This window comes from Lasioglossum baleicum, chromosome 15 (assembly GCF_051020765.1).
Source record: "Lasioglossum baleicum chromosome 15, iyLasBale1, whole genome shotgun sequence".
NCBI lineage: Eukaryota > Metazoa > Arthropoda > Insecta > Hymenoptera > Halictidae > Lasioglossum > Lasioglossum baleicum.
Window position 1 is genome coordinate 6,257,784 of NC_134943.1, and position 13,463 is coordinate 6,271,246.

The 13,463-nt window shown below is 46.4% G+C and overlaps 1 protein-coding gene across 3 annotated transcripts in view; it reads right to left on the reverse strand.

Moving 5' to 3' along the window:
* LOC143216652 (uncharacterized) overlaps positions 1 to 13,463 on the reverse strand; it is a 73,855-nt gene that overhangs the window by 15,487 nt on the left and 44,905 nt on the right. For all 3 annotated transcript variants that reach the window (XM_076439924.1, XM_076439922.1, XM_076439923.1), the window contains one exon: positions 870 to 1,074. In XM_076439924.1, coding sequence (XP_076296039.1) covers positions 870 to 1,028 — 159 coding nt within the window. In that variant the 5' untranslated portion in view covers positions 1,029 to 1,074. The remainder of the gene's footprint in view (positions 1 to 869; positions 1,075 to 13,463) is intronic.

Genomic DNA, 13,463 nt, shown 5'->3' on the forward strand with positions numbered 1-13,463 from the left:
ACACTTTCCCGCAACCGAACATAAATATTGTTCGTTCCTCTACAGCGAGCTAGCAGTGCATCGAGGATCGTCGTCCTTTGACCCAATTTTCCAAACTTGATATCGATCGAGAGCATGATGTACCATGATCCCCAAAAGTGAGCAACAATTTTCCGTGGTCAGCGACACCTAGGCCGGTGGTGGCAGCTTCCGGTGTCGATAACGCGACGCCTGTAAACCATAACGGGTCCCGTGTAGTCCAGTTACGCTAATTTCGTGTCGTTACCGTGGCGGCCGGCTCGACGACAGCCCGTCTCGGGAATGCTAATTCAATGAGCTCTCCCGTCCTCTCCCTTGATCTTGCTCGTGAACTAACTAACCCAGTTTCTCGGCTCGCGATTACGCTCGTTCCAGAGCTGGTTTTTCCACGCGTTCCGGAGATCATTGCCAATTAGCGGTCTGATCTCCCGGTTGCCTCGGTGTTGTTCCGGCGATTCGATTAGGCTCTAATCATCTAGAATCATTAGAGACGCCCGGGAAAAGATGCGACCGATCGTTTCCAATAGTCTGCAATTGCCCCACTTCGAAATGCAGGATCCTTCCTTGAGGAAGTTCTAAAGCTGCATCACCGGTGCATCATCGTGGCTGCATCAGACGATACAGCTTGATGCGAATCCTCGGGGACTGTCTTTAGATCGTGCTTGGACTGTATGTATGTAGCTTTATTGGACTGATTAAAGGAGAAACACTCTTTTCGATCAGATAGCATCAATGTGTCTTGAAAACCCGGAATTACCATCAGTATCGTCCAATCAATCAGCTCGCAGCCCAGCCCATCTAAGAGCCTCTAACCGAAGATATTCGAGATCAGTATGTATGGCAATGACTACCTGTATCTTAATGCTATCAGTCTTCAAGTTGAGGACCCTGCCGATGTTGAGCTTCAGCGTCTCCTCTGGCAACGTGTGCTCCTCCCTCGGCTTGAAGCAGTTCGAACAGAGTTCCTTCTTCCAGGCGTTCTGCACGAAGCGGTTGCATTGTGTGGACATCGTTGCTTCACTGCAGCGACAGCGAAAGTCCCGTTACATCATCACCCTGAAAGGAAAAGAGGTTTGAAATAGTAATCGGCCAATTCCTTCGAGCTGGGAGTCCGGTGAACGGAGCCCCGTTTTCGTGCTGCACGTGTGCAACGACGCCGCACGAGAAACACCACTCCTCCTACACACAACAACACGAAGTGCAACGTGCAAGCTGTACCAGCAGCAACTGGCCGGTTATCCTCGCGGGAAACATTACTCCAGATATACATGGTGTCCTCGAGTGACCAAACTTCCGATTTCTAGCCTCGTGCTATCCTAACCCCCCGAAGATACTGCCCCACCCCCCGGCTCCTCCAACAGCAAACTTGCGTCGTTCGGTTTAATTAGCGAATTACAGAGTGCACCGATAGCGAGCCGAAAGTAGTTTCTAACGGGATTTCTGCGGGTAATCGCAGGTACACGATGCACCAGCAGCTCCCTAAACGTCCTACTGCGAATCTACTTGATCGCGCAACGGCTCTGCAGCCTGACCTTTGCTTAATCAGCTTTTGCTAATTCACTTTATGTTGCCCTCGCTTGATGGCTAATTGAAGATTCATGCGAACCGACTCGCGGTTTACCGTTCGAACATGCTTTTTCGGAGATCCCAGATGAGTGATGGGGTCTTCTTCATTCCCAAAGCGAGTATTAAACAAATTATTATTATTTATTACTCTTTTTTTGTGGCTACGCGGTTCTTTAACCGCTTCTTCGTTTAATTCTGAATTTAATTGTTCCTCCAGAGAAATGCACTTTAGTGACCAGGATAAAAAGGATAATTAGAATCTCGAGCTCGTAAGTGACTTGAAGATCGTTCACCGATGTTCACTGGAAAAGTTGAAAGGAGGGCAAACTTCAACGAAGTTCGCGCAGCCTACAAATAAAAGCAGCGTCGAAACGATGGTTCATTGTTATCGTTGTTCTTTGGAAGAAAGTTTGATCGGGCCGAGTTGCATAAATTACACTGCCCTGGAGGCAGTGTAGAAATGTGTTTAATCTTGATATTTTATGGGTTTCTTATAGGGGATCGCGTTCATCGCTGCTGCGATTGAACAGAGGGCTTGTACGGCTTACAAGAGGCTTAAACGTTGATTATCATGTTGATCACTATAGTAACTGGCACCTGTCTGTTCAGTAAAGTTATAGTAATACTAACAAGCTCGAAAACATTTTTTCCAGTAATTAAAACGAGGTGAATATCAACGATGTTTTATATTCTGACGTTACGCAAATTCGATTGTGGGGCACGGGAAGATTGATGCAGCAGCCACAGTGTTAACATTATTTCGAACAACGGGGATTGATGAAATTTCGAGCAGACGTTTCGCCAGAGGATTGTCGGCTGGCGAAAGATCAGAGGAGCCGGTCTGAAATGTCAGGGGAGATAGCTTTGCCATAGACGGAGGTAAATGTGTCAGTGGAGTCAAACAACAGAAATACAGGTTTCCTTACTACCAACTGCGGATCACTACACAAAATAAAAATATTCTGTATCGCTCCTGAAGAACAAAAAAACACACAGAAATTTTTTCGTTACTAACTCCAGTATACTGACGTTCTTTTAATTTCCTTAATATCTGTGATTCTATACTAATCGGTCAGTCAGTGAGCTTTAAGTCAGTGAGTAATATACTATAGTTACATTTATAATGGAAGACGCACATTGTAGCGGCATAAACGCCAACCGTTTTATTTTTCTCCAGAAAGACAGGGCTCTTTTATCAAAGGTCCAGGAACAGCAAACTGCAGCAAAAGGTAGTTTACCATTCCAACGGGGAAAAATACGAGCGTTCTCCGGGCGATCACGGTCGGTTAGGTTTGAAAAAATTCCCACCCGTGGACACCGCTCGGTCACGTTCTGGAATATTCTCCCGGCAGGATAGAAGACGGCCGAAAGTCACGGAATCCCCCGCGCGCGCGGTCCGCGTGTTCGCGGAAACTTTCCGCGATTTTTATTCCGCAGCGAAAGTTCGCGCCTCGAAACTTTTCCACGCCCCGGAGACGTCTGCTTCCGCACGGGATCGCCGGAAAATGAGGGGCCATCCCGTGAGCGAACACCGGAGGAAGTCCCATTTGGCAGCGTTAGCCGTTCTACGTCGAAAATTTACTACCCAGAACCTGACAACGGCGAAACGATAATAAATATCGACGCTGCTTCCGCGAGAAATAGAAAATCTTTCGACGCAAGACAAATAATGCATAGAGGTTTTGCTGAGCGTTCATTGAGCGAAATTAATCTTCCAGTACCATTTCTGTTTTCGGGTGAAGAAACTTCCAAATTCTAATAATCGGACTGCGGAAATTACATTTCGGGAGAAGATGCGCAGCCAGACAACAATTATTGGAAAGATCCGCGGCAACACGGAATAGAACGGGCGAAATACATCGGCGTACGTGGCCGGTAGCAGGGCAATTGCGCTCAATTCTGAGACATTTAACCGGCTCGGTGTCGTGCAGGATTCCGTTCCATCGAAAAGGTTAATCCGGCAGAGGCAGCTTTCCTGTCGGCGGCGGCCACCGTGAACGCAATCAGGACAATTGACCCAAGCGGTCCGCTCGACTGAATAATTGCCTGGCTTCCGGTCTCGCTTTTATCCGGCGTGGTATCAGTCGGCCCCCGACATTAACCAACGATACGTTCGCTCTCACGAAATCATCGTCACACGATCGCCGGGAGAAAACGTCTCCGAACCTTTGCTCTTCTTCGACCTCCTCCTTCTCTGCAAGAAGAGAAGACCTCCGGAAGACTTCCGGTTGCACCAGGAAATTAAGAAACGAAAATGAACGTGGTAACGAATGGTGTTAAGACCTTGTATGTACTACTAATTATTTTTTCAGTCATAACACGCGTACATCAAAATCGATCCAGTCTATTGTATTTAATAAATTGTTAAGAGTTAAACCAAAACTCCATCATGTTTCCACGAAAGTGCAAGGCGACTTAACGAATGGTTGCCGGAAACGGGACGGAACATCAGCGAGGAAACAGCGAATAGATTTATTTGCCAGTTAAATGAAAGTTTCGCGACTCCGCGTTTCCTGGTCGCTGAGAGAAATGGCGTCGTCTGTCCCGCCAACCAGCTTAAACATTGATTAAACGCCTTCCCACGTTTTTTTCTTTTCCCGATCTCTGAAAACGGATTCGCCCTGGCTGATTAATCGCTTCATTTCCGCCGCGGGACGCAAAGACACCGGTGCCCGAGTCCCCGTGCTCCCGTTACAGCGAAAAAACCGACCGGGACTCGTCCAGATCATTCTGCAGAACCGGTCCACAGCGAATCCGCGCCGTTTTCTGCCGGCACGATCATCGTAACCCTATTCCGGAAGCGGCGCTTGTTACCTATGCTGCTCTAATAAACCCGGTGCACCGGGACGACTTTGACGCCAGAAAAAGACATCAAGGACGGCTCTTGTGGCGCTGGAACTTGCCGACACGTTGCGTCATATCCCTGGAAACCGGCCGCGTACGCGGAACCATTCGGAACCTGTTACGTCTGCTAGCATTGTCAGTCTTTGGAACAATGTGTTCGAAGCTTTAGACTGGCGATGAGAACAGTGGCCATTCTGGAGCAATTTTGAACGTCCAAGTGATCTATAGTGTGTGAAACTATGTTTTTGCAACTTTGGATTCCAGTCGCCACTCGAGCGCCAACGATTAATCTTTCTAGAGTGCCAAACTGCAGCTGCTCGCTGATTGGCAACAGGTAATCCCGAGCAGAGTGCAACCTGCGATGCAGGTGACGCAGGACGGGTTCCGGGCAAGTGACAACCAGAATTCCATAAACAGGTTACGTCGGTCTAATGCCCAAAGGACGAAGGACGAGCACTGTCAGTCTAGTTGAAACCACTCGGCCGGACATTACTAAGGACAAAGAACCGTAGTGACACCGCGGTGGCGCATTAACATGCGCAAGAGCTGCAAGCACGCCGGCCGGGAATAAAGTACCGTTTCCAATCTCGATGATCCGTTACATCCCCCGCGTTCCATCCTCGCGCGAGCTGGAATCTCGTTTCTGACGATTCCGCGGATACCTATCCGGTCCGAGACTACGGAAGCTATACCCTAAACTACACCTTCCTAAAAGCTAAATCCTTTTCCTTTACTATGGCGGTTTATTGTTTGGGACCAATCGGTGCCAACACTATAGCTATACAAGACAGATCCTTCGAAATATCTTCATCGACGGGGCTCCGAGAGCAGATTGCTCGTGCGAACGCCGCGTTACGTTGATTTAACGACCGGGGGCTCGGTGCTCGTGTCGATTCGCGCCAACGACTTTTCCGGAACAACGTGTAAAATTGAGTGGTCCCCCTTTTTTTATTGGACGCGACTGTAAACAGTCGACTGCCTCGCAATCGTCGCACGATCCTCTCTATTTGCCTCGAAACAATTTAAACGGCCCGCGCCGTTTTATACGGGTCTCGTGTTGCTCTTTCTTCGCTTGGAAATGAACCGGGAAGAAAAGCTAGCCTATTAATCTCTATCGCACGATCTCATGTTATACTTCCAATTATTTTCGATTGAAACGTATTAATGTAGGCGCCTAATTCATTATAGGTAGTTTCTATTGTGGGGCTCCGTTAAGCTATAGACGCGTGAAGATCTACAGTATAATAATTATTATTAGGCATACAAATGAGACTTGCATTATCTGGCTCCTAAATTAACACTTTTAGTGCCGCGTCTAACAAAACCCAAGCTCCATCGAGCGAGCTCAAACAAATCAAACGGTCTGGAGCGTCAGCGTGCAGGGAAGCTGAAACTTGGACGCTTTATGGGGTAACAAACTTGACAACGCGAAACGTGGTACGCTCCAGTGACAATCATTTATCGGAGGATCGCTCGAGCGACGTCGGGTCCCGTTCGCAAAGCGGTAAAGTCGTTTAATCTGTTCCAGGAAAGGTGCATTTTGTTGCGTGCAGCAGAAGAAGAAGTTCTCGAAACGCATCTCCACTTGGCGGTGACAGGCCTCGCGCAGCCATAATCATCGGAACGATCGACACTGCTGTTGGATCGCCGGTGCAGCCTTGCTACCTGTCGATTGCACGCGATTTAATGACGCGTGCATTCGGACAGCCGCGTGCGCCCGACTGTATGCACACGCGTTGCATCTCGAGGTATCAGGTTCAAGATCGAGGCCCCAGCTGCGTTCACCGATGCGTTTGACTTTGGACATTCCACGACGATTTGCGACGTCCATGTTCGATGGGAATGATTTTGTTCCCGAATTGAATATTTAGAAGAATGATGAAACATCATTTCGGAGCTGGGTTCGAGAGGGAGGCTGGTCGTACAGAGTCAGTGGCCTGAAGTTTCTGCGGTTTATGGTAATTCACTTTTGCTTAGGCTGGGAAACTCAATTTTACAGCGAAATTTAGTGGAGTTAACCGCAGCGGTGTTTGCTGTCGTCGGGAACGTCAATACTGTTATACTAATGCAGTTTTTGGTGCATATGGCGCAGCTAAGTGTTTGCGGTGGAAAGGATAGAGGTTGGAAGAATTTCGTCAACTAGAAGTCTCACGGTAAGAAATAAGAAGCTTACTAAATTATTTTGCCATCTTATAAACTGTATCCCACGCCGAGATTTTTGCGAAGAGCAAGTGCAAGCGGCAGTTACTTCGCAGTTAACGGAGGCAAACACGTTGGTTGGTAACGACAGTTAAACACACGGTTACAGGTGGTTCACCGGAGACTCGGGAACAGTCGCAGGACGACTGTCCACTTTCACTGGCGCCTCTAATTGCGAGCTAATTTCCCGTGTGACGACGAGGGAGATTGAAATTCGGAGATGTTCTCATCTCAGTCGTGGAAGCGTTTATCCCGAAGGCCGTTCCGCTAGGAACAGAAACGCAACAAAACAGGAGAAAGTTAGAGGCGAGGTTTCGGCTAGCCGGTTCCAGATAAAAGAATATCAAAGCCGGCGTGTTTCGACCCAGCCCTCGTAACGAGGCCCCACGGTAAACAGGTTCGAGAATCGATCCTCGAGGGTCGTCGACCTTTGTCGAGCCGAAAACATTTCAAATTCTTGGCGCGCTACTTGCGCCGCGCTGCGCCGGTGTGTGTCTCTCTGGTTCATTGCCACGGAGCCAAGTGCGCGTGCCTCGATGCGATTTGCAAACAAAACGTCCCTCGTCATGCGTCCGGATTTATCTATTATGCATGAACAGGCAAATTTGCTTTGAAGCGATCTCCAACGGAACGAGTTCTTCGCTTTTCCAGCCACGGTGTATCTGTTGAGAGAAGGAGCGCGCGAGAGAGATCGATAGAGATTCTATACGTCACTGATGAAATCCGCACGCTGCTAGGTTGCCGATGAATTTAGCAACCCCGGCCAGATACAACCGGGCTGCATAGGTATTCGAATTTGCATACAAAACGATCGAGGATTGCGCAGCAAGCAACCAAGATCGGCCTTTCTTCGATGATGGACCAGCGTCGTGGCTTTTGGACCGAATTTGCTTCCGAATCGATACAAGTAGATTGTCATATTGTTGCTTGTTTGATTGTTAGGCGATCTGATTGTGTCAAGTTTGAGGTAGTCCCGGGTTTCTACTAGCTGAGGCTGTTTTAGAGGATCTACTTACTAAATTGCAATTTTGATGCATATGTGTCGGACTACTTCGACTTTTAGACCAACACAAGCATTCCATTATCTCGCCTTTTTTCTGCTTTTCGGGATGAGGAAATGTATTTGCATCAAAATTGGGTTAGTTGAAATTCCGTCCCAGCTGTTTTAGTGCACATTTTTGCTAAATTGGAATTTGGTAGCGAATATTTTGGACTTACTCGACAGACGAACAGGACCGGATTCTCTTCGTGTACCTTTTTTGGTGTTAAGCGATCTGGTTGCGTAATGATGGGGCTAATTTAAATTCTGGACTAAATGAGCGTGAGAGACCGGTTGCGCAGCTTTAGGGCCACTTTGACGTCCAGAACAACAGGACTCGAGTGTTTTGCTGCAATTTTTTGATAGTTTGCCGACCTGGTTGCGCTGCGTTTTACGACACTGTGAATTGTTTCCTAATTGATACTAATTTTGTTGGTTACATTATGAAATCGACCTACGCAGAAAGTGGTGCTGTACATGTTTATAATAAATCGGCTGATTGAATGAATCGCCCATTTCCCGACATCAGCTGCAACATTACATAGGCGAATGAGAATTCCCCGGAACTCCAAGACAATTACTCACGGGTCCGTTTTTAATTACAGACAGGCCGGCACGTTAGACACAGTGGCAGCACAATTTATCACAATCAAGAAAACCCACAGTTCAACGGTCCCGGTGTTCGAAGCGTCTGCAACGTTGGCAGATCCATTCACGCGGTCCGCGGCAACTACAAATTGCACGCGTGTCGCGCGGTGGCTGAGAGGGACATGTTGTGCAGGGGAGGTGTGCATCGCTTGTCGGATGCGCAAGAAGCCCCAGACACAGAGCTCCTATCTTTCGTTTGTAAAACTTCACGCTTCCGTACATTGGTCGAGCATGATTTACCGAGCCAGACTCTTTGATGTTGAGCGTCGCCGCGCGCCGCCGCTGCCGCCCCCGCAGACGTCAGCGAGCATTGCCTTCCTCCTTTCGTCGCGGGAGTAAAAGTCGCAAAGCCAGACCTTGTCGAAGCATTCCACAAAGGTGACGCGATACTTGCCGGGACGGGCCGGGCCGAGCCACCCAAGGAAACGAACTCGATTGACGCGCTGTATTGTTTCGAACCGCGGACCTGCTTCGATGCACTTTCCGCTTCTGAAACACTTTCGCCGACTGGAAAAGTGCGATGAAATCACCACGCGCGAAAAGCATACTCCGATCCAGGAAGAAGATTTAGGCGTACTTAGAAATTTATTATATAAAATACAATGCTAGCCCTGACCGAAAATATTTTAACGAAATTGCAAATTATTACGTAGTCACCTAAATTCGATAATGAAAATTAGAATATTTAAGATGTAAGGTTAAAAATAGTTAAGTTGGAGTGAGGCAAGAGTGCGTCAACGGGGCAAGTGCGTTAATTGGTTACTTTTATTATAATATGAACGAAATTTCTCTAGCTTGTATTTATTAATGTAGTAGAAGTTAGTATGAACTATTCTACATACATGTCGCCCAAGAATAAAGGTTTTCCTTTTCTTAAATCAACCAATGCCAAACAGTCACGTGCGAGATACACGTACAACTTTGAGGTTACCCTAAAAGTGCAATAGTTTACAAGTTATTAATATATTCTGTGTTGTTATTTTAGGTAAGCACAACAAATATTGATGTAGGTTTACATTAAATAAACCGTTTTTATTGTATTTTTTAAAATTTATTGAGAAAAACACTAAGATGCTCTTGCCCCGTAAATATTACAACACGGGGCAAGTGTGTACTGTATGGGTAACTATAAAACTAAACAATATATTTAATGCAATAAAAAGCATTTTATAGCAGGCTTGATAATAATTCTTTTCTTGCCCCGTAGCACTTGAAACAAGGTTCGAAAGCATTTTTAACTCTCAGAGACGGACTTGCCTCATTTTCGGGGCAAGTGCGTCCCAGTTGACACTTTGTACAATATCCTATAAAAATGATAATTTTCAAGCAAAATTAGAATCCTACATAATACTAATTCATCAGTAATAACTGTGGCAAGAGTTTGATACCAAGAACGTTAAGTTTTTACATACCAGACTGAAAATACATCAGTTTAAAGTCCAACTTTGCAAAAACTAGTGCGCACTTACCTCACTCCACCTTATTTGATTCATTTGTCATTTACTAATTCATATGAGGGATCCTGGGCGCGGATTTGGCATGCACCTGGTATTAACGTATTAAATTCGACATCGAGATTTGCAAGGATTTGCATCGAATTAACTTTTATGCAAATTGCGGCGTCGGCGGCGCGGGTGCATATTGTATTTGCGGTATACATGAATTAGGATTAATTCTGACCATCTCAAGGCGTCGTAAATATTCATGCTCGGCGAAAGATGCTCTAGGAAACAGGTATGTTATACATATATACCAGAGATACATCGATCGACGCATATCCGGTTCCTTCCTTCTCACGACAATAAATCCCGGTGCAGCGCGCGGCGCGGCGGGACAAAACAAATTATGTATTGTTGGGTGGACAAGCCGTGCGCGCCTAAGAGCCTGAAGGCGTTTGTTCATTTGAGAGTTGCATCGAAATTTTTTACACTGAGTTATAATAGGTACAGTTTATTATCTGATAGATAATAATCTCAAAATGGTAAAAATTGACTTTCTACGCTAAGCAATTTCTCTTGTTGTTAGTTTCTCAAAGTTTCCCTTTTCTTTGAAGTTGAGGATGAAGTGAGACTTCAAAGGCTGAAATGTATGGATCGGTCCTTTGACAATGATTGGCTCTCAGTTGTTCAACTATCATTTCGTTACGTACCCATTCTCGCAAGCTAGAAAATCGTCGCGTTTCCATAGTCGGCGATATCCACTCTTGAGAAACACTCTCGAGAACAATTCTGAACAGTTTCGCACTCAAGTGGACACGCACCTTCACTCGCAGCAACGAAGGGACAAGATGGAGTGGAATTGTTCGCAGAAGCAAATACAGGGTGTCGAAAAAGTTCCCTGAGCTCTCCGTCTACTGGGTCAATGGCCCACTTTAAACGCTGACTCACTCGGTGCAAGCTGCACGTAACAACGCCGAGAGACCGTGGACATCGTCGCAGTTTGAGAAACTTGGATTAATGGAGAATTACATGTTGCTGGCTTTGTCGAGTCATTCCTGGTAACTATTCTGAACAACTCTGATAAGCAATCGATGATTCATCAATTGCTAGACTAGAAAGATTTCTTTGCAACGTTTGCTGGTTAACGATAATGATTCGCAATTTTATGGAGAATTACTTCCAGTTGAATTTTAAGCTTGGCGATGAAGCAGACTGGCCAGAAAAATTATTGAGAGAAATCGCAAGAAATCATCAATTCTAAAGATGCTGAAATTACTGTAGTGTTGAAAGAAAACGTAGGAGTTGATATTCGCCAGAATAAATACTAAGCTAAGCAAGAAAGTGGATAATCATCCAGCGGTCTTAATAAAGTATATAAATTGGTGGTTACTGGCCGAAGCTGGAGAAAGCAGACTCCTAAAAATAATTATAGCACTAGGCGCCGTGGATTCATAGAAAGAGCAGTGTCCTCTTTGTGATGGCGGCCGGTCTGCCGGTCAATTGTGGGCATTAAGGTCTCCGAAGGGCATGGTCGTCTGGGAAGTTGGAGCACTGGGAGCCGAGAGAGGCTCGTGGAAAGAGAGGAACTGTTTCGAGAGAGTCTGGGGACGCCGGCTCCTGGCATCCAGGCTGATTTAACCAAGGAGATAGCGCGGTTTCTCGCGAACGAACTGCCTCGCTCGGAAACTTATTAGCCATTTCAGATCCGCCGCGAGAGATCCCGTGATCTTCGCCGGTCCGCGGATTTATCGTGTCGCTCTTCCACAAGCACCGAAGGATCAACGGTGATTTATTTCGCCGAATCCCACCGGCGAAAAAAGCCCGGGTGTCTTATTAAAACGGGGTTTATCCGCGGGCGGCAATACCATCGATCACTCCCCAGGGCCCATTATGCCGGAATTATCCGTGGGTTTATGCTCCGATTGAATATCGGAATCGGTAACCTGATTATTTTATAATCAAATACTGAAATCGACGCTCAACCAGGATTATAATTAAATATTGAAACCGTCATTGTGGGGTATAATACCCGGGTTGCGATCATTGGAATAACTTCGTAAGCTCGCTTTTTCCGCAATCAAAGGGAACGGGATCCCATAAATATCGGAATTTCGGTTTGTCGATGTTTCATTCGTCCCTGTACCTTTTCCGTGTTCACTTCATCCTGATTCTAGATGATCGTACAGTCTTAAACTATATTATTACTGTTACACATCTTTATTACATACACCGTTAACTCAGAAATAAAGAGCAAGAACACCCGAATCCAGGGAGCAGCTGAAACCTGTTTTTAACTTAACCTCGAAACGCACAAACGCTTCTTAGTCAGTTCTACGATGCCAAAAATTCACGAAATAATTTCAATTAGATAGCTTTCTATTCGAATTCGTTTGCTATATAATTGGATAAACAAAAGATCGTCTTTTCGAGTGAACGAACGAATTCGCCATTTTCGGCGACAAAATGGCCTCCAGGCCAAACTCGCTTTTGTTGAATGAAACCACGAAACCTTGGCACACTTGAGTGCACATTTAATAGCAGCATTAAATACCAATCTCCCAAGTCCACCAATCGATCCGTTTGCACGAGACTGAAAAGACGGCGGATAATGTAGGCCCTCGGACAAAGGGTGCACAAATTTTCCCGTTTTTCCATCAAGCGTCCACAATATCGAAAGAACAGCCGCGAAACGGGATTACAGGCAAACGAGCAATTCGTACCGGCGATCAATTTGCCTTTCATTTGTCCGAGCCTGGGCCCCGAATGAAATTCAAACGCGCAAACGAGCGGAATTTTCGACGCGAGCCGATGAATCAGCTGTCGATTAATTACGGATACGTTACTCGCTTTTGGTTAAAATCCAGACGACGAAACAGACGGATCTACGGGAAATTGTTAACATACTTTTCTTTCATAACGCGAAATAGCCATTAATTTCTCAAATCTTCGCTGTTTAATAGCAGTTATCAAATTTTACTGTCTTCTCCAGTTTGTTTATTTTAAATTGACTTTCTCAGCGAGCAAGTCAATGTGTCATCTTCCAGCGGCAGCACTAAAGTTTAATTTGCAATAAGCAAGGCCGTATTACTGTTCACTTGGCAGGATTTATGGGGTGCATTCAACAGGCTATGGGACAGTTAAAAAGGGGGGGAAATCGAACGATTTCCAGCGGCGTCTCGAAGGAAGGATTGTCCCGGCGCGGCGGCAGGACGTTGTGTACAGGACGTTTCATGGATTACAGTCGTTTGGGTCGCTATCTGTGACAGTGCAAATTTATGCGCGGCTCCAGGCGACGGAACGAGCGAGGCGACAGTTTCGCGGATTGCCAGCGGCCTTTGTTGGCTCTCAGACTTTCAGCGAGCACGCGGAGAGCCGCGTAAACGAGCGGCCACGATCATTCTGCAGCTGGCTCGTTTCAAGGAAAACGTTGGCACCGGGGCCACCGTTGCGATACTCGATGCTCAAGGCAGATAAGTAGTCGGGGGGAAGAAGCGCGTAAGAGGATTCCGCGACTGGAATTCACGTGGCGAAGGACCCACGCTGTTCAGTTTGACTTTCGTTAGTTACCGCGCGGAACTGCTGCCATCAAAAGAAACGAAACCCATAATTGGGAATCCAGTATCGGACATTCTTTTCAATCGGGGCAATTAGAGCTCGACACAGAAGATGCTAGACTGCGGTTCTTTAATGTTGAACAGTGGAAGATGCAA